Source organism: Macaca nemestrina, chromosome 18, assembly GCF_043159975.1.
Source record: "Macaca nemestrina isolate mMacNem1 chromosome 18, mMacNem.hap1, whole genome shotgun sequence".
Lineage (NCBI taxonomy): Eukaryota > Metazoa > Chordata > Mammalia > Primates > Cercopithecidae > Macaca > Macaca nemestrina.
In genome coordinates, this window is record NC_092142.1 from 18,895,140 (window position 1) to 18,916,787 (window position 21,648).

Genomic DNA, 21,648 nt, shown 5'->3' on the forward strand with positions numbered 1-21,648 from the left:
CAGAGATTTGGTCCATCAGGTGCTTCGCAACTGGAGATGGCCTAGCAATGCCTGTTTCTCTTTTCTTTCAGTCCCTTCTCTAGGTAACTTCTTGCCCTTGTTTGTCAGTGGCTCTTTCTAGAAAATTATTACCAGGCCACAGCAAGAGCAGGCACTTTTTTCCTTTATTTTTACCTTTGTTTCTTTATCTTTACAGTTTATAATCTAGAAAAGGTGGGTGTTTTACAGGCCAGGCGTGGTGGCTCATGCCTGTAATCCCAGCACTTTGGGAGGCTGAGGTGGGTGGCTCACCTGAGGTCAGGAGTTCGAGACCAGCCTGGCCAACATGGTGAAACACCGTCTCTACTAAAAATTTTAAAAGTTAGGAAGTTGTGGTGGCGCGTTCCTGTAATTCCAGCTATTCAGGAGGCTGAGGCATGAGAATCACTGGAACCCGGGAGGCAGAGGTTGCGGTGAGCCAGGATGTCACCACTGCACTCCAGCCTGGGCGACAAAGTGAGACTCTGTCTCAAAAAAAAAAAAAAGAGAAAAGAAAAGGGGGGCATTTCACAATGGAAGTATGTTTAAGGTGGGTCTTGGAAGAAGAACATGTGTTTATGAGGATGTGGGAAGGGAAGAAGGAAGGATTAGCATTCCTGGTAGAGTAAATGGCCTGAGCAAAGGCATGGAGATGTGGAATTACATGATGTATTTGGCCAGCAGCAGAATGTTGGGATGAGGCCCTAATTAGTATGGACTTTCAAGTCTTCTGCTTGCATTGGTCCCAGTCCTAACTCTGCCACCTACAAGCCAGGTGCTGTTGGACGACTCAGGCTTTCTGTCCCGTTTCCCCATCTGTAAAGTGGAGATGATGACAGTGGTGCCTATCTGTTGAGTGTTAAATGAGAAAATGGCCTTAGAGCACTTGGCCCACTGGCACATAGTAGCTGCTCAGGAAATATGATCTTAGTTTATAAATGTCTCTCAAATGATGAAAGTATGCCATGGGTTTTAGGAGCTAACTGTATACAGTACATTGATAGCTGTTTGGTTTTATAGTTTGAAAGCCAGATTATTTTTCACATGCAAAGCATTGGGGAATCTGTAGGAAACCAGATCTTTGTTTTGAGACAAACTGATGAATTACGCTAAAAAGAATTATGGTTCCTCCAAAGCTGAAACAAGATAGAAAGAACAATTAAAGAGAAATAGTGGTCAAAAGAATTTTTTCTTTTTTTTTTTTTGAGACAGAGTCGTGCTCCCTGGAGTGCAGTCGCGTGATCTCTGCTCACTGCAACCTCTGGTTCCTGAGTTCAAGTGATTATCCTGCCTCAGCCTCCCAAATAGCTGGGACTACAGGCATGCACCACCACACCTGGCTAATTTTTGTATTTTTAATAGAGATGGGGTTTTACCATGTTGGCCAGGCTGGTCTCAAACTCCTGACCTCTGGTGATCCACCTGCCTCAGCCTCCCAAAGTGCTGGAATTACAGGCATGAGCCACCATGCCCAGCCAAGAATGATTTTTTATTATCATTAATAATAATGCTTTTCCCACCTTCTGTAGGGATCTCCCCTCTTCTTTCAAAACTTACCTTCTTTTATTTTTTGCATCGTCATCCTTCAGAGCTGGGTTCATATGTCAGGTCTTTAGGAAAATCATCCTTGGCCTTCCCATTTTTGCAGATAAACAAAAAGTTAGGTCAGGTCATCCTGTACAATACATTATCCACTCACCTGTGCTTTTCCTCCTTATACTTATCACTGTTATTTAACAAGTAAATATGTAAGTAGCTGTCTGCTTTTCCCCCTGTAAGCGCATCAGCTCCATGAGGTCCTCTCTGTCTGGTTTACTCAGAAAGTTTGAGATTTTGGAGCAGTTTGGATTTCAGATTGGGGACGTTCAACCTGTATGTGGAGCCCCTGGCTACCACAAACTGTAATGGCTAATGGAAATAGCCAGGGTCATGGTATGGGAGAGAAAAATTATTCTGCATTTCCTCTTCCTGGAGAGTCAAGAATGGCTTGTGAAGGAGAAAAATGGTTTTCACTCACTTACCAGGTCTTGGTGATTTATGGTTAAGTTCATATTTACTAGTTTAGTTAACAGAACATCCTCTGAAGAATGTCTGATTTGATTATTTTCTCCAACCCTGAGGCCTCTTTGATGAATGCAGACAAAGTAGGTTATTTTAGTTGGAACAGTTCACAGCAGGGCAGATGACATCAAGCTTGTCGCCCACGTTCACATCTGTCCACACATGATCCATCCACCTTAGGGAGTGTCAGGGCCTGGGTTGGATGGCAGCTGCTCATGGAACCCACAGAAAAAGGGCATGGGCAAGTCTCCTGACGATCTCTCGGACCCTTATAATAGTTAAATTATAACCTGCAGTTTGTTTCCTCCTGTCAGTATTTTTTGGTCATCTTTTACATGCGGCCCACTGTGCCAAGCGTTGTATGGGCAACAGGAATACACTTAAAGAGACTACAGGCTGGGCTGGGTTTGGTGGCTCACACCTGTAATCCCAGCACTTTGGGAGGCCGCGGTGGGTGGATCATTTGAGGTCAGGAGTTCCAGACCAGCCTGGCCAACATGATGAAACCTTGTCTCTAACTAAAACTACAAAAATTAGCCAGTGTAGTGGCACGCACCTGTAATCCCAGCTACTTGGGAGGCTGAGGCAGGAGAATCACTTGAGCCTGGGAGGCAGAGGTTGCAGTGAGCCAAGATCGCACCACTGCACTCCAGCCTGAGCAACAGAGTGAGACCGTGTCTCAAAACAAAACAAGAAAAAGAGACTACAGGCCATTCAGGGAGAGCAAATCTGTTTACAATTATTACACTAGGTGGCACAGGATAAAGGTCATGCAGTGTAGACATAAAATATGCTTGGGAATTTTAGAGCAGAGAGAATTAACCCTTGACTCGAAAGAAGAAGAAGAAAAAAAAGGTGGCACTGAAGAGCCTGGAAGGTCAAGGAGTATCTTATCATACTGAATTAAGGTGTGTGGCATTCTAGGTTGAGGCCTGGAGGCTAAGAAAACAGTAACATCTGGAAGGAATGAGGAAGAGATCAAGTTAAGGTGATAATTGGGGGCCTAGTTGTTGAGAGATCTGAATTCCTGGCAAAATAGTTTTATTCAGTACATATTATTAGGTAGGTGGTTTCTCTTTATTTTGCAGATGGGGAAACTGAGGCTCAGGCCGTGCCCAGGAGCATCCGGCTAATAAGTGACCTTATCTCTACTTAACCACTGTGCCTCTCTATATTAGGTTAGTTCTTCTATATCGTAACACAGGGCTGCATTTCTAATCCCAAGTGCATGTGGTTGCTAGAGTTCAATTATTACGGACTGAGCATCAGATAAACCAATTTAGGAAACAAAGAACCAAAATTAAGGTAAGGAATACCTAATCCTTTCTGCTCAGGGAAATCTAAGCCTAATATTCGCAGAGGCAATACGCAACCTCACATAAGCTACTGCAGGGATGAGAGAAAGGTATGTCATCCTGTAGTATCTCAGAGGTAGGAGTTAGGTAACACATAGGCTGAGCGTGCTTGGCTCAGTGAGAGAGCCCGTGACAGTTCAGAGATAGAAGAGGGAGGGAGAGAGTGCAGGAGCCTTCTGATGGTACTACCGAAGCTAAGAAGTAATTTGTATGTCCCGAGTGGATTTTTCACATTAAGTGTTGACATTCAGAATGAACTTAAAAGGCATAAACCAGGTGGCAAAATTCTGCATAAACCAGGTGGCAAAATCAAAGTTAGATTAAGCCGTCATTGGTAGCAATTAAGCATTAACGTATAAGGTATTTAATTGTTCCTGGAGATTCATATTTCTTTACATCTTGCTCTGTGTACATATCAAAATAGCATCCCATAAGTCCTCAAACTTAACTGTTGGAATAACAAGCTCTATTACAAAAACACAGGCTAGTAATAGATAGTGGTAAATCTCTATCAGTGACTTGCCTATGGATAACTTGGCCATTGAGACCAAAGGCATCCCATCACTTGGTGACGGCACATCTTCATTGCAGCAGACAAAGTTTTCAGCAAGAAGATATGTCTGGATGTTGCATTTTCTGTGGTAGTTTCCATGATACTGATATTGTCAATCAAAACCTAAACTCATACAGAGTTGAAGATGGGTAAAGATGTTTGGCAGTGGGGTTTGTATACCTTGAGAGAGAGTGATGATTTTTATAGCCAGAACCCTACTTTACTAATACATATTCAAGAGGTGGGAGTCTTCAACCCCCTGGAACATCTTGTCTTAAGAACTTATGATTTTTGACTGGGCGCAGTGGCTCACGCCTATAATCTCAGCACTTTGGGAGGCCCAGACGGCAGATCACTAGAGACCAGCCCGGCCAACATGACAAAACCCTGTCTCTACTAAAAATACAAAAATTAGCAAGGTGTGGTGGTGTGCGCCTGTAGTCCCAGCTACCCGGGAGGCTAACAAGGCATGAGAGTTGTTTGAACCTGGGAGGCGGAGGTTGCAGTGAGCCGTGATCGCACCACTGCACTCCAGCCTGGGCAACACAGCGTGACGCTGTCTCAAAAAAAAAAAGAAAGAAGAAATTATGGTTTTTCTGTTCTTCAATTTTCCTGGACTAGAACAGCCATCAGTCTGAGTTACCTAGGAGGGCATATGATGGATTGAAGATCTAGGAGTGAATTGAGTTACCTTTGAGGTCTTGTTTAGCCTCAGATGTTTATGACTGACGAGTGGTAAAGATTTCCATTAGCACTGACCTAATGCATTATTGAAAAAAAAAGCAAAACGCCGACTTTGAAGGTGGGTTGGGTTATCACTTCTTGACTGTCGCTTACGATTCATGTATTGACTCATTTTCCATATCATCAATGCCAAGGATACAAAAGGTTGCATTTTTGCTCCTGTAGGTCCTAGTTAAGTCTGAATTCCTTTTATCATGTATTGAGGGTGTTTGGTGAGATTGTCCTGTATCCAGTTGAAAATCTAGGCAATCTGTATTTTAAATCTTAATGACTTTTGCTATAAAAATTCAGAATGCTCATCTGAAAAACTTCCAACAATACAGAAATGTAGGACTCTTAAAAAGTAAAAAGCCCCGAGATAAAAGTCTCCAATAGTATGCTGTATCTTCCCACCCTACCCCCAAATCTGCTGTTGTTAACAGTATGGACATCTTGATTTTTTTTCTTTTATATATCCATTTTAAAATATTCATTATTCTTATATGCTCTCGGCCTCTCTATTCTACTTGCCTTTCTCCTTCCCTCTCCATTCATCTATATTCTCTTATATATATGTAGTTCCCTTTCCCCCTTAGAAATAAATGGAATTATGTCTTCTACAGTGTTTGTCATAAGCCTTTTTTGGCTTCTCGGTAAATCTTGGCGTCAATCAATACCCTCTTTGTAAGGGCTATTTGGTATTCTGTTTCTTCTTTTTTTTTATTTTTTGGAAGTGCTGCAAATTATTTCTTCAAATGGCCTCCCTCTGTTTTTTTCCTCCTCCAAACTTCTGTTGAAAAATATATGAACTCGGCCGGGCGCGGTGGCTCAAGCCTGTAATCCCAGCACTTAGGGAGGCCGAGATGGGCGGATCACGAGGTCAGGAGATCGAGACCATCCTGGCTAACACGGTGAAACCCCGTCTCTACTAAAAAATACAAAAAAAAACCTAGCCGGGCGAGGTGGCGGGCATCTGTAGTCCCAGCTACTTGGGAGGCTGAGGCAGGAGAATGGCGTGAACCCGGCAGGCGGAGCTTTCAGTGAGCTGAGATCTGGCCACTGCCCTCCAGCCTGGGCCACAGAGCAAGACTCCGTCTCCAAAAAAAAAAAAAAAAAAAAAAAAAGAAAAATATATGAACTCTTTGCAAGTTTCTGGCAGACAATAAATAACCTGCATCTTAATTCTGAGCATGTTGAAGCTCTCTGACAGTTGTCCAATTGACTCATTTTCCATATCACCAATGCCAAGAATACAAAAGGTTGCATTTGCTCCTGTAGGTCCTAGTTAAGTCTGAATTCCTTGTATCATGTATTGGTATTTTAGCCTCTTGGAATGTGGAACTCCATTGTTCAGACAGAGGTGTATTCAGAGCCTCGGTGCACACAACAGATGCCAGTGGGGCTCCTCAGGTGGATGTGCCTGTGGGAGGTTACTGCCCCTGAATTATCTACGGGAGCTCAAAGAGGCCCCAGAGCACAGTATGGAGCTTTTTAAAGCTTTGAGAAGAAGAACCCTTGCAAGTGGACTGACTGGGGAGCTTCAAGCCTGAAGTCTGACTCATTTCATGGAGAAGCTAATTAGAGAGGACCCTTCCAGCCATCCTCACGGTGCAGTGCAGAACAGCATCCCTGGTTGGTCCCCACACAGTGTGTGTCACCCCTCAGCTTGGTGCTGTGCCTTACACATACAGGGAACTGGGGTGGCCGCACCTTAAACAGCAGGAGCATTAGAGTCCATGCAGTGTGTGGCCCTGTCCCCACTCCCATCTCCACCTTGTCCTACTCTGGTTAAATAGGAAGGGAGTACATTGTTTCGCCATCCTTCTGTTTTATACATTTCTAGGACTGAACACTTTACAGCAAACTTGTATTGCCTTTGTATGTTCAAGAAAAAATATTTTTAGAAATTTAAGCCTGGGCAACATAGTGAGACCCCCGTCTGTACAAAATATGAATTAAAAAAATTAAAATAAAAAATTAGCCAGGCATGATGGTGCACGCCTGTAGTCCCAGCCACTTGGGAGGCTGAAGTGGGAGGGTTGCTCGAGCCCAGGAGGTTGAGGCAGGAGTGAGCTATGATGGTACCACTGCAATCCAGCCTGGGCAGCAGAGCAAGACCCTGTCTCAAAAAATAATGATAAAAATAGGCCAGGCACGGTGGCTCATGCCTGTAATCCTCGCACTTTGGGAGGCAGAGGCAGGCAGATCACCTGAGGTCAGGATTTTGAGACCTGCCTGGCCAACATGGTGAAAGGCCATCTCTACTAAAAAAAATACAAAACTTAGCCAGGCATGCCGGGTCTGACCTGCAGACCCTGACCCAGCGATGGATGAAAGAATGACACAGATATTTTGCCTGTCAGCACGGCTACAGCTACGGAGCTCTGCTGCCTGAGTCCACAGCATTGGCCTCAATAAGCGGGCTAAGTTCGCCGGCAAAGTTTGCATTTATTTAGTACAGATTAAATGGCAAAAGTCTCAAGTAAACACCACTAGAGGGTAATTAATATTGCCGACCTCCTGAGTAGAGAGTACTCATACACCCACAGATGGTCTTAGGACCGCATGAGTAAACAAGCTATTTAGATAAACTCCCCCACATTCACTTATTATTTGCTTTTTTGCTATCAACTCAAGCTAAAGAGGATTAGGCTGCCTTCAGCCATAGCCCTTTCCTAAAGCTTTTGTAAAACCTTCCTGCCTTCCAAGAAGGCTTGCATTTTTCCTGTAGTTTTCTCTTACAATTTCTCCCACCACACTAACCAAGCTCCTACAAGGCCATGGCAGCAGACGCCTGTAATCCCAGTTACTCGAGAGGGTGAGGCAGGAGAATTGCTTGAACCCAGGAGGCAGAGGTTGCAGTGAGCCGAAATTGCATCACTGTACTTTAACCTGGGTGACAGAGCAAGACTCTGCCTCAAAAAAAAAAAAATAATAATAATAGGCCATGCACGGTGGCTCACGGATGTAATCCCAGCACTTTGGGAGGCCGAGGCGAGCGGGTCACCTGAGGTCAGGAGTTCGAGATCAGCCTGACCAACATGGAGAAACCCCGTCTCTACTAAAAATACAAAATATTAGCCAGGCATGGTACCTTATGCCTATAATCCCAGCTATTCGGGAGGCTGAGGCAGGAGAATCGCTTGAACCCAGGAGGTGGAGGTTGTGGTGATCCGAGATCGCGCCATTGCACTCCAGCCTGGCCAACAAGAGCAAAGTCTCAATAATAATAATATAATAATAATAATAATAAATTTCAATTAAAATTCCAAGACAGAAACCTATCATAAGTGAAAGATTTGGTGTCCATCCTCATCCACCACTCCAATATTACACCTAATAGTTTGGCATTTATCTTGCCTGACCTTTCTATGCATCTACATAAGTTTGTATACTTTTTTTCCTTTGCAAAGATAGGCTGACACGTATACAGCTGTATGATTTTTTGTCCTTTTTTTTTCTTTTTTCCCCCGCCACTCCCCCGATTTTTTGTATTTAATATGTCATAGATATCTTTATACCTCAAATATACCTCAAAACATATAGATCTGCCTTATTCTCTTTATTAGCTATATTACTTGCTTGGTGCAACAGTGAAATAATTTCTTTTCTTTTTTTTTTTTACATTTTGGAACTTTAGGCTGTTTTCACTTTTTCTTCAAATGATCTTAGAGTCGATATAAAGATATCTTCATCCAAAGGGAACAATTGAGCCAATCCTTGATAGTAGCTAGGCAGCATGAATAATCAAAACATACAGTTTACCTCGCATCTTCAACTAAGCCCTTATTTGCAGCTTCTGTCTGCATCTCACCCTTTCCCACAGCTATTTGCTTGTGACATATATTTTGGAGTCTATCTGTGGGGTTTTAGTGGCTTTGTGTTCTGAGTGTTTGATTTCTTCCTGTCCTTGCAGAAGTTTCCCGAATATCATGTTCTTTTCAGTGGTCCACAGACCATTTGAAACTACTCAGGTTGAGAACAGGAGAGCCTGAAACTTCAGATGGAAAACGTCAAATGTGATATTTGCCAATGAGCATCCCTGGCTTTTACTCATCATATATACAAAATGATGAGGTAGCCTGTCCCCATATTTTTAGCAAGGACCCCAACAATTCTTAAAACAGAGCACTCCAGGAGTACCACAGTGCTCTTACAAATATGGGGACGGTGGCTGTGTTTATGCAGTGTCTCTTACTACGAATATGGGGACGGTGGCTGTGTTTATGGAGTTTCTCTTACTATGAATATGGGGACGGTGGATGTGTTTGCTCTCTGCCCAGCAGAGAGCAGTGCTGTGAGACGCATCAGTTGCTGTGTGGAAAGAATGAGAGAATGCTGCTGGAAAAAGTGAAGTGCCTACCCCAAGAAAAAGGGGTCTCAAATACAGTGAACTGTGGTGTTGGGGTCAGCAAGGCCTGAGTGGGGTTTTTCTGGTTTGGGTTTTGCCTTGAAGATGGGATATGCAATGATCGTTCTGAGATATTGGAAATATAAGCAAAAATAAAAGGGGGGGATATGGAAAAGAAACATGGATGTCCCAGCTGGGCATGGTGGCTCACGCCTGTAATCTCAGCACTTTGGGAGGCCAAGGCAGCCGGATCACCTGAGGCCCGGAGTTCAAGACCAGCCTGCCCAACATGGTGAAACCCCGTCTCTACTAAAAATACAAAAATTAGCCTGGCATGGTGGCACGTGCCTGTAGTCTCAGCTACTCGGGAGGCTGAGGCAGGAGAATCTCTTGAACCCGGGAGGCAGAGGCTGCAGTGAGCTGAGATCACACCACTGCATTCCAGCCTAGGCGACAGAGCAAGAATTCGTCTCAAAAAAAAAAAAGAACCCCAGAGGACTTGGATGGAGGAAACCTAGTCCATGTACTTGGTGCTTTTCCCTTCCTCTAGTGGAACCAGGACAATATGTATTTTTTCCTTTTCTAAAAAAATGTGTGTGGGTACATAGTAAGTATATATCTTTACAAGGTACATGAGATGTTTTGATTCAGGCAGGCAGTGTATAATAATTTCATCCTAGAGAATGGGGTATCCATCCCCTCAAGCATTTATCCTTTGTGCTATAAACAATTCAGTTACATTCTTTCAGTTATTTTTAAATGTACAATTAAATTACTGACTAGAGTCACTGTGTTGTGCTATCAAATACTAGGTCTTATTCATTCGTTCTAACTATTTTTATTTTGTACGCAGTAACCATTCCCACTTCCCACCATGCACCACCACTACCCTTCCCAGCCTCTGGTAACCATCCTTCTACTCTCTGTCTCTATGGGCTCAACTGTTTTTATTTTTAGCTCCCACAAGTAAGTGAGAACATGCAAAATTTGCCTTCCTGTGCCTGGCTTAATTCACTTAACATAATGCCCTCCAGTTTCACCCATGTTGTTGCAAATGACAGAATCTCCTTTTTTATGGCTGCATAGTACTATTCCATTATGTATATGTTCCACATTTTCTTTATCCATTTGTCTGTTGATGGACATTAGATTGCCTCCAAATCTTGGCTGTTGTGAACAGAGCTGCAACAAACAGGAGTGCAGATATCTCTTCGATATACTGATTTCCTTTCCTTTGGGTGTATATGCAGCAGTGGGATTGCTGGATCATATGATAGCTCTATTTTTAGTTTTTTCAGGAACCTCCAAATTGTTCTCCATAGTAGTTGTACTAACTTAACATTTGCACCAGCAGTGTGTGAGGGGCCCCCTTTTCTCCACATTCTCACCAGCATTTGTCATTGCCTGTCTTTTGGATAAAAGCCATTTTAACTGGGGTATGATGATATATCATTACAGTTTTCATTTGCGTTTCTCTGATCAATGATGTTGAGCACCTTTTCATATGCTTGTTTGCCATTTGTATTTTATTATTTTTTTTGAGAAACATCTATTCAAATCTTTTGCCCATTTCTAAAATCGGATTATTAGAGTTTTTTCCTGTAGAGTTGTTTGAGCTCCTTACGTTCTGGTTTTTAATCCTTTATCAGATGGGTAGTTTGCAGATATTTTCTCCCATTCTGTGGGTTCTCTTTTCACTTTGTTGATTGTTTCCTTTGCCGTGCAGAAGCTTTTTAACTTGATGTGATCCCGTTTGTCCATTTTTGCTTTGGTCATCTGTGCTTGTGGGGTATTACTCAAAAAGGGGACAATATTCTTTACTACTGGGAATCTGAGTTCTCCTTTTTCTGTAGGTCTTTAAAAAAATCCACTATATCTTAAATTATCTTCCATGGCTCTTAATAGCTACAAAACAAAGTGTTACATGCAGTTGACATGATTATTCTGAACTTTAAACTATGAGGATAAACTGCTGTCACATGCGGTAAGATTTGATTTCTAATTACTAAGATAAGATTGAGAAGTCTCCAGGCAATATTTTCTATATGGGGCAAGTCTTCTGAGGATAGAACTAAAAATCTGCTTTGGAACCCCGCATGCCCCAACCTTTAAATAACTATTTATTTTAGCTCCCTCTTTTAGAGTGGAAACTGGGCGGGGTGGGTGAGAGGAGCCAAGTTCTGGGGACAAAGCTGCTGTCTTTTTCATGAGGCATAATAATAGGCACATTCTCTGGGCCAGTCAGTAACAAACACATAAATAGAAAAAAAAAATGGTCTTTCAAGTTGCTCTGAGAAGAATTTGCATTCCCACTGAGAACCTTGTTTCATGATATACTTCCTTCACTGTGGGACTGCCAGAGGACTAAGGAAATGAGCTGCTTAAAGATAGGCCCTGGGAGCCCCTGTAGGTTCCATAAGTAGGGCCATGTCTTTTTTTTTTTTTTTTTTTTTTTTTTTTTTTTTGAGACAGAGTCTTGCTCTGTTGCCCAGGCTGGAGTGTGGTGGCATGATCTCAGCTCACTGCAACCTCTGACTTCCAGGTTCAAGTGATCCTTCTGCCTCAGCCTCCCAAGTAGCTGGAATTACAGCCATGTGCCAACACGCCAAGCTACTTTTTGTGTTTTTAGTAGAGATAGGGTTTCGCCATGTTGGCTAGGCTGGTCTCAAACTCTTGACCTCAAGTGATCCACCCACCTCAGCCTCCCAAAGTGCTGAGATTACAGGTGTGAGCCACTGCGCCCAGTTGGGCCATGTCTTACTAGTGGTCACAAGATAGAAGACCCTACAGGCTCTGACCCTTTCTGGAAGGTTTCTCTATCAGAACTGACATCAGGTGGCTTTTCCTCAAACCCCATATTTGATGTCGCTCCCCAAAACAATTGAGATAAGTGGATGCATAGACCAAAATACGTAACAGGTTTAGAAAATAAGTGTTGGCCCAATGCGGTGACTCACGCCTGTAATCCTAGCACTTTAGGAGGCCGAGCCAGGCAGATCTCTTGAGCTCAGGAGTTTGAGACCAGCCTGGGCAACATGGTGAAACCCCATTTCTACAAAACATACAAAAATTAGCCAGGGATGCTGGGCGCACTCCTATAGTCCCAGCTACTGGGGAGACTGAGGTAGGAGGATGGCTGGAGCCCAGAAGGCAGAGGCTGCAGTGAGTCGAGATCATGCCATTGCACTTCAGCCTGGGCGACAGAGCAAGACCCTGTCTGGAAAAAAACAAAACAAAACAAAACACACACACACACACACACACACAGAAAAGAAAAAAACTAGTTGTTAATTAGTATGATTATGTTGGTCTCATTGCCACAGTTTATGTTGTCAATACTTTCTCTCACTTTTTTTCACCTGTTTGTGCACCTGCCCATGACAGTACCTTGTTCACAGTTGGTGCTTAATAAATATGGAAGGGGTTTGAGTTTGGGGTTTGGGAGACAGCCAGGTGAGGAAGCTTCCAGAGCAGAGCAACTTGACTCAGAAAGCTTTACAAGGAGTGTCTTTCTGTGACATGTTTCTTTTTTTCCCCCCTCTCCTTTGAAGAAGGAAGAGATGGCAAAACTCCACCATCCATCTTCAGACACATACTCTTCTCATTAAACGTAGGCCTTTCTTCCCAGGAAAGTGAGCATTTGCTGTTGCATTTGCCCCTCTGATGTGCTGGCCGGTGTTCCTGTTTTAATTCAGGATGCTGTTCACCCCTACAGTGTTCTCTTTGCATCTCTGGAAGTCGTTTTGGAGTGGAAGTCCATTTGGACCATGAAAACATTTGATCTTGTCGGATAGTTTAAAATTGCATTTGTCAGGTCAATGTTTTGGTTGTTTTGACCTTGAGGCTTTTTCTCACAGTCAATACCTTGGTAGTTTTAGAAGGAACTTTCTCTCCCTCTCCGTCTTCCCCTCCACCTCCCATCCTTCCTGCTCTCCTTCATCCCTTCCACCCCATCTCTATCCTGTTGCGCACACACATTCTCTCTTCACTCCTTTTCTTCCTCACTTGCTCCCTTTGAAGTCTCCTTGTTTTACAGATTTTTTTCATAGCTCTTTAAATATCTTCATTTCCCAAATGATTCTGTGGAGCTGATGTTAATCAGAAGTCTTTAAGCTGTGTGTGTGTCTGTCTGTCTGTCTGTGTGTGTGTGTGTGTGTGTGTGTGTGCTGTGTTCCTTCAGACATTTTGATGGCTATTTAACAAAAATGGTGTGCACTAGAATAGATTCAAACAGACGCGGGTTTGAGCTGCAGCTGCACCACCAACACTGGAACTTCCTATGTACACAGAACACTGTTGCGGGATGAATTGCTTCTCTTTCCTTCCCTTATTTCTCGTCTGTGAAGTACACCTGTCGACAGCACCCTCCTCGCATGGTAGACATGAGAATTCAATGAACCAATCCAAGTTGAGCCTTTAGCCCAGGCAACTGTCATTTCTAGACTTTTTACAAAAATTTGCGACCTGCTTTTTTCACTTAATAACCTAAAGGCAATTTGACAGAGGTTCTCTGAGCTGAAGCAGTGCCCTGTCAAGCAGATATTCCTCCAGCTTCATCATGGTTTGCAGAAACCCTCTGCCAGGACCTGCCCTTGGCACCGCCTGACTTCCACCTCTCAGGACTGGCCTTCAGGCCATGTGAAGAAGAAAGCCAACTAAATTTCCCAGAGTTCTAATACACTGACTTTTATCTTCTGTCTTGCAGCTGATGCTTTTTTCAAAGCCGCTATAAGCCTCATTCCGGAAGTTCCAAAGATGATTAATATCGACGGGAAGATGCGGCCGTCAGAATCGTTCCTGCTGGAATTCCTCTGCAATTTCTTTTCTACCTTATTAATAGTTCCGGTACGTTTCCTCAGCAGAACCATAGGACATGTCTTCCTTTGACCTGCCTTATAATATTATGTGTTCTTAGACCTAAAACTGCAGGAACATTCTATCTAATATCTTTGTGTTGGTTTTCCAGTTAGGTATTTGAATTGCTTCATGAATTTTCTATTCTTGCTGGGTGGGGATCATACTATAATAGTAGAGGTACTATGTCAGCTCAGGCTGCTATTACAAAGTGCCGTAGGCTGGGGGCTTAAACAACATTTATTTCTCAGAATTCTAAAAGTTGGAAGGCTGAGATCAGGGTGCTAGCCTGGTTAGGTTCTAGTGAGGACCCACTTCCAGGTTGCAGACAACCATCTTCTCTCTCTCTCTCTGTCTCTTTTTTTTGAGATGGAGTTTCACTATTGTTGCCCAGGCTGGAATGCAATGGCATGATCTTGGCTCACTTCAACCTCCGCCTCCCGGGTTCGATTCTCCTGCCTCAGCCTCCCGAGTGCTGGGATTACAGGCACCTGCCACCACACCTGGCTAAGTTTTGTATTTTTAGTAGAGACGGGGTTTCACCATGTTGTCCAGGCTGGTCTTGAACTCCTGACCTCAGGTCATCCTCCTGCCTTGGCTTCCCAGAGTGCTGGGATTATAGGTGTGAGCCACCGTACCTGGCCTTTTTGTGTGTGTGTTTAGGAGTCTCGCTCATCACCCAGGCTGGAGTGCAGTGGTGCAGTTATAGCTCACCGCAGCCTTGAACTCCTAGGCTCAAGCGATTCTCCCGCCTTAGCCTCCTGAGCAGCTGGGACTACCAGCTCATCTTCCCATTATGTCCTCATGTGACAGAAAGAAAAAGCAAGGACAAGCTCTCTGGCCTTTTGAGCAATTGGTCCTCTGGGACCTAATTACCTCCCAAGGGCCGCACCTCCAAATACCATCACATTGGGATTAGGGTCTCGGTGTATGAATTTGCAGGGGGATACAAACATTTGGTCCACTGCGCTCTCTATACTGCAAAGGCAGAGCTGTCGCTCAGTGGGGAGGGGCACAGGCCTTGGAACCAAGATGCCCGGCATGGAATCCTGGCCCGTCCTTCTTCCAGCTCTACGTTCTTGGGCAATAATATAACATCCCTGTGCTGCAGTTTCCTTGTCTATAAAATGAGGGTAAGAACTGTCACTTCTCTGGGTTGCCATGAATATTAAGTTAGTGAGTACTCACAAGGTCAGAACAGTGCCTCTGCGCATAGTAAACTTTCTAGAAAGCACTGAGAAAGTGGCGACAAAGTTAATTTTGATGGCAAATAACAGAAGCTAAAGATAGCAGAAATTAAGAGGGGCACTGTTGGGAGGATGCTGGGTTTTTCGTGGAATGGAAGAGATATACAGCCAGGCTTGAGTTGGAAAGAATGAGGCCACTCTCGGGACCCAGCAGGAGGAATTCCTGGACCCTCCCTAGCAAGGGTGCTTGTAACTTGCAGTCCACCTACTCCCTGGAGGTCTGGCAGAGTGACATGAATTTGGATGAGGAGGATGACAGCTTTATTTTCACAAACGTCTGAGTGAAATTTACCTTTCACTCGATGAATTACAGGCAAAAAACCACAGTAGTAGTAGCAGTAGCTGGGACTTTGTCACCAAAAAGAAATCAACAAATATGTTCACATCACATTTCAGATGTGAAAGATATTTCAGAAGATTGTTTGTGTTCTTCTTCCTTTAAAAGTACAGCAGTTATTAAGCCGATTGCTAGAACTGTTAATGCATTCACAAAGAAGCAACAGATTACAGTATCACAAATGCATGGAAAAATATTTTGCCAGCTGTATTTTAGTGTAATTGGTTTTCTTTGTAGTCTTACATGTTTTATTTGCTGCATTAAAAATAATATTCCAAGGGCCGGGCACTGTGGCTCATGCCTATATCCCAGCACTTTGGGAGGCAGAGGCAGGCAGATCACCTGAGGTCAGGAGTTTGAGACCAGCCTGGCCAACATGGCAAAACCCCATATCTACTAAAAGTACAAAAATTAGCCGGGCGTGGTGGTGGGCACCTGCAATCCCAGCTACTTGGGAGGCTGAGGCAGGAGAATCACTTGAACCCAGGAGGCAGAGGTTGCAGTGAGCCGAGATTACACAGTAGGTTGAAATAGGATCACAAATCAGCATTTTTAAAATAATCTATTTGTTTTATTTTGAGACAGGGTCTTGCTGTATGCCTAGGCTGAGCTCCTGGGCTAAAGTGATCCTCCTGCCTTGGCCTCCCATGTAGCTGGGCCAGCAGGCATGCGCCACCACGCCTGGCTAATTTTTTAAAATGTTTTATAGAGGTGCATTCTCACTACATTTCCCAGGCTCGTCTTTAACTCCTGACCTCAAGCAATCTTCCTCCCTCAGCCTCCCCAGTACCTGGGATTACAGGTGGGATCAACCATGTTTGGCAAATGGGCATTTTGAAAAGCCCCCTCAGTGATTCAGGGGTAAGTGGTCCTAGGACCATACTTTGAGAAACATCACCCTGAACTTGAGCCATAAAAGTGCCTGAGCTCCAGTGGATCCAGGTTCCTTTTTGGGGTGATGATATGTTCTAAAATTGACTGTACTGATGATCGAGCAACTCTGTGAATATCCTAACAATCACTGAATTGTACATTTCAGCAGGTGTACTGTTTGGTATGTGAATTATATCTCAGTAAAGCTGAGAAAGTAGAAAGTGACTCAGCTCCTGACTCTCCCTGTTCAGATTCCAAGTTCTCAGAGAGAGAGGAGCGAGCTCAGGAGGCCAGGCTCAAGGACTGCAGACACGGCTTCAGGATAGGGGCCTCTTGTTGTCCTGCAGGGAGGATAGGTGGCACCCCAAGATGGGGCAGCGTGCAGTGGCATCTTCTAAAGCTCCTTCACTTGACACTTGATGTCACTGTTTTCAGATCTCCATATTAGTACTTTGTAAGTTTCTCTCTTTGGGTAAACTAGTCATTTATCAAGTGAGAAGGCAAAAGAATCAGGGTTTTGAATTCAGCAGTTGGTAAAAGTCATTGTTCATTGATTAATCGGGACGCACTCAGCATCTGCAGGTTAAGAATCACTAGAGGCTTTTTGAAACGCCTTCTCAGATTCAGAAGCTTCTGTTCAGTCCGACCCGAAGACTTCATAGCGCTGAGACCTTGGGAAAGTTTTGTAACATCTCAGAGCTTCAGTTGTTACCTTTCTAAGGTGTCATCGCAGTGCCCACCTCAAGTGGCTCCTGTGAGGGTTAAATGAAATGGTAGCTGGGAAAGTGCTTTGTAAACCTGGAACTCTGTCCCTGGGATTACAGGTTGATGTCTGGAGGGCAGATCCAGCCAGTAAACATGTAGATAGTTGCTGGCCATGTCCTGATGGAGAACATTTGGAGTGAGTTTCCCACATTTAAAAATGGGTAGACTACAGAAAATCCCAGATTTGCATCTCCCCTTGAAAAATCAGGTCTATCACGTGGGGCCCGCATCCTGCGGCCTGGCCGGTTGGCCACAGCTGGGCACCAGCTTCCCTATGCAGGTGGCATATGCCTTTCTCTCCAGTTTTCCTGGGCACCTCTGGACCCCTTAACCCCATTTCTGTTGTCCACTTGGCCCCTTAGGCATTTGTGGAAAGCGCTCCTGTTCTCAGCAGATTTGAGTTATTATTCCTTGTAGCATTACATGTGGTTTTGCTGGGGTTTAGTAATGATATGAGACAAAGAATAGCTGCAGTTCACGACACCTCACTAGGTACCCATGCCTTGCTAACGCCACTCATTAATACTCACTCCTGGGAGTCCTCCTGGCAAGCTCCCCAAGGTAGGAGTCATTGCACCTTTTTCACTGAGGAAACCTGAGCCGGAGGACCCTTGCAATGTGCCTGAGGTCACAAAGCTTATAAGTAGCAGAGCTGGGATTCAAACCCAGGGGTGCGCTACTCCAGAGCCTGTCCTGCATGACCTAAGCCGGAAACGTTTGCAGTGTGCCTTATTTGCTCAAGTTCATTGAGCACTAGCAACCCTATATCCCTCCTTGTGGGACACAGCATTAGTAACTACTCCCAGATGCTACAGGATGCTTAGCCTGCATAGCCAGGGCTGAGAGCCGAATAAACTCCCAGGTGATGGGATGCGCCGCACCTGAGCCATGCCCACTATATGAGTAGATCTGGCATGAACAAGACTCCCACATCTCACTTCTTCCCACATCTCACTTCTACCTGCTTCAGTTTTTTTCTTTTTCCTTTTTTTTTTTTTTTTTTTTTGGAGAATCTTACTCTGTCACCCAGGCTGGAATGCAGTGCGTGATCTCCACTCACTGCAACCTCTGCCTCCTGGGTTAAAGCAATTCTCCTGCCTCAGCCTCCCAAGTAGCTGGGACTACAGGTGCCCGCCACCACACCTGGCTAATTTTTTTGTCTTTTAGTAGAGACGGGGTTTCATCATGTTGGCCAGGCTGGTCTCGAACTCCTGAGCTCAAGTGATCTGCCTACCTTGGCCTCCCAAAGTGCTGGGATTTGTGCTGGGATTACAGATGTGAGCCTCTGCATGCAGCCTACTCAGTTCAAATTATTTGTTACCTTTCAGGTCACAGCTTTTATTTTAGTTTTATTGTATTGGGGTGAGAACACTTAAAGTGAGCTCTACCGGCTTAACCAGTTTTTATGTGTACAATACATTACTGTTGACTTAGGAACTGTGCTGTATAGCAGATCTCTAGAGCTTCTTCATAATTGAAACTGTCCATTGGTTAGTAATTCTTTATTTCCCTACCCCTACCCCCTGCAAACACCACTCCACTCTCTGATTCTATGAATCTGACTATTTTAGAAACTTTCTTTATATGTGGACTCATGCAGTATTTGTCTTCCTGCAACTGGCTTACTTCACATAGCTTAATGCTTTCGAGGGTCATCCATGTTGTTGCACATGGCAGAATCTCCTTCTTTTTCAAGGCTACATAATATTCCATTTGTATATGTATCACGTTTTCTTTTCTTTTCTTTTCTTTTTTTTTTTTTGAGACAGGATCTCACTCTGTTATCCAGGCTGGAGTGCAGTGGCATGATCACACTTGCGGCATCAACCTTGACCTCCTGGGCTCAAATGTCTCAGCTCAGCCTCTTTGAATAGTTGGGACCACATAAGCGAGCCACCATGCCCATCTAATTTTTTATTTTTTTGTGGTGACAAGATCTCACTGTTTTTCCCAGGCTGGTCTTGAACTCCAAGGCTCAAGTGATCCTCCAGCCTTGACTTCCCAAAGTGCTGGTGTTACAGGTGTGAGTCACTGCACCCAGTCTTTTTTTTTTTTTTTTTTAAAGAGTCTTGCTCTGTTGCCCAGTCTGGAGCACAGTGGTGCAATCATAGCTCACTGCAGCGTGAGCCACTGCACTCAGCTACCTCATTTTTCATTAGCAATTTTTCTGTCAATGGACATACAGATTGTTTCCACATCTGAGCTCTTGTGAATAGTGCTGCAGTGGGCATGAGAGTGTAGCTACCTCCTCAAGCTCCTGATTTCAATTTGTTTGGATATGTACCCAGAAGCAGCATTCCTGGGTCATGTGGTAGCTCTATTTTTTATTTTTTTAGGAACCTCCGTCCTGTTTTTCTTTTCCTTTCCTTTTCTTTTCTTTTTTTTTTTTTTTTTTTTTTTTGAGACGGATCATCCAGGCTGGAGTGCAGTGTTGCAATCTCAGCTCACTGTAACCTCTGCCTCTCCGGTTCAAGCGATTCTTCTGCCTCAGCCTCCCGAGTAGCTGGGATTATAGGCGCATGCCACCACGCCCAACTAATTTTTGTTTTTTTAGTAGAGACAAGGTTTCACCATGTTGGCCAGGCTGGTCTCGAACTCCTGACCTCACAGGCATGAGCCACTGCACCCGGCCCCCATACTGTTTTTCATAGTGACTGCACTATTTTGCTCTCCTACCCACAGTATGCAAGGTTTTCCTAAAGGATGGGTTTGAAAGTTTGATTCATTTTATTTGTTTAGAAAAGATAGGAACCACCAGGCACAGTTGCTCACACCTGTAATCCCAGCACTTTAGGAGGCCAAGGCGGGTGGATCACCTGAGATCAGGAGTTTGAGACCAGCCTGGCAAACGTGGCGAAACCCCATTTCTACTAAAAATACAAAAATCAGCTGCACGTGGTGGCATGCGCCTGTAATCCGAACTACTCAGGAGGCTGAGGCAGGAGAATCATTTGAACCCAGGAGATGTAGGTTGCAGTGAGCCAAGATCATGCCATTGCACTCCAGCCTGGGTGACAAGAGCGAAACTCCGACTCAAAAAACACACACACAAAAAGAAAAGATAGAAACCATTTGAAACCAGATAAAGTCCCTGGTGCGATTTATTGATGCTTACACATGTGGGAGTCAACAGTCGCCAGGGTGGCCCTGTCTCCCCTGCAGACAGAGAACTTTCTGGAGCATGTCGAAGTATTCTGCTTTAGCATCAGTAGTCGTCAGCCTAGTCCGGGACTAGTTTGTGGAATAATCTTCCCTATATAATCAGACTGGCGCATTTCACGTAACAATGTGGTAAGACAAAGTCGACTTGACTGAACAAGTTCAGCGTCACAGTTTTGAGGCCTACTTTTGATTCAGTTGCAATTTGCAGGAAATGGAAATGTTACTACCATCCGTTTTGTAGCACTAACGATCTCTGATCCGGCAGGGAGATGTCTTTTCTCCTTCTTATCCTGGAGAAAAGGTCCAGCCACAAACACAGCAAGATGTCCAGGTCTATGTTTCATCATTCAGTCTATTCCACAGACATTTGTCGATCCAGGAATTAAGGAGTGAGCAAGAGAAGCATACCCCACTCAGGAGGACAGACTTCATGTTAAACAAATAAGTACATATTTAACTACAGTTGCTCAAAGCACCATAAAGAACTACATAAGCCAAGTACAGTTGGCACTGGTCCCCCAAGAGGCTGATGACTACTGATTAGTGCTGGAGAACTGATGGTATTAGTAATAACACTTCCAGCTTCTCGGAAGGCTAAGGTGGAAGGATTGCTTGAGGCCAGGAGTTCGAGACCAGCCTGGGCAACATAGCAAGACCTTATTTCAAAAGAAAAAGTTTTTTTTTTCTTTTTTTTAAGATGGAGTCATGTTCTGTCACCTAGGCTAGAATGCAGTGGTGTGATCTCGGTTCACTGCAACCTCTGCCTCCCGGGTTCAAGCGATTCTCTTGCCTCCGCCTCCCAAGTAGCTGGGATTAAAGGCATCTGCCACCATGTCTGGCTATTTTTTTTTTTTTTTTTTTTTGTATTTTTAGTAGAGATGGGGTTTCACCATCTTGGCCAGGCTGGTCTCGAACTCCTGATTGTGTGATCCACCCACCTCAGCCTCCCAGAGTGCTGGAATTACAGGCATGAGCCACTGCGTCCAGCAAGAAAAAGTTTTTTAATGAACCATAGAGACCTCTCAGAGCTCCAGATTTGGGGGAGGGGGTCAGATAATCAGGAGAGATCCCTAAGAAAGTGCCATGTGAGCTGTGATCCGAAGGATGACTCGTAAGTAGTCAGCTAGGTGCAGATGGGGAGAGGAGAGGGCATTCTGGGCCAAGGGCACAGCATGGGTGAGAATAGAGGTGGGAGGTGGGAAGCAGCACTGTGCCCCAGAGGGACTGGAAGAGAGCCAGAGTGACTGGCACATCGGGAGGGCACAGGGGATGCCCGAGGAGCTGGTGAGACAGACAGGACTGAGAGAAACAGCAAGCCGGTGCCTGAGAGCCTCCCGCCAAGTGGTGAT

The 21,648-nt window shown here is 44.4% G+C and overlaps 1 protein-coding gene across 2 annotated transcripts in view; it reads left to right on the forward strand.

Annotated features, from left to right (window-relative positions):
• Positions 1-21,648, forward strand: part of VPS35L (VPS35 endosomal protein sorting factor like) — a 148,249-nt gene that overhangs the window by 101,670 nt on the left and 24,931 nt on the right. For both annotated transcript variants that reach the window (XM_011747083.3, XM_071084199.1), the window contains exon 27: positions 13,767-13,906. In XM_011747083.3, the coding sequence (XP_011745385.2) occupies positions 13,767-13,906 (140 nt within the window). The remainder of the gene's footprint in view (positions 1-13,766; positions 13,907-21,648) is intronic.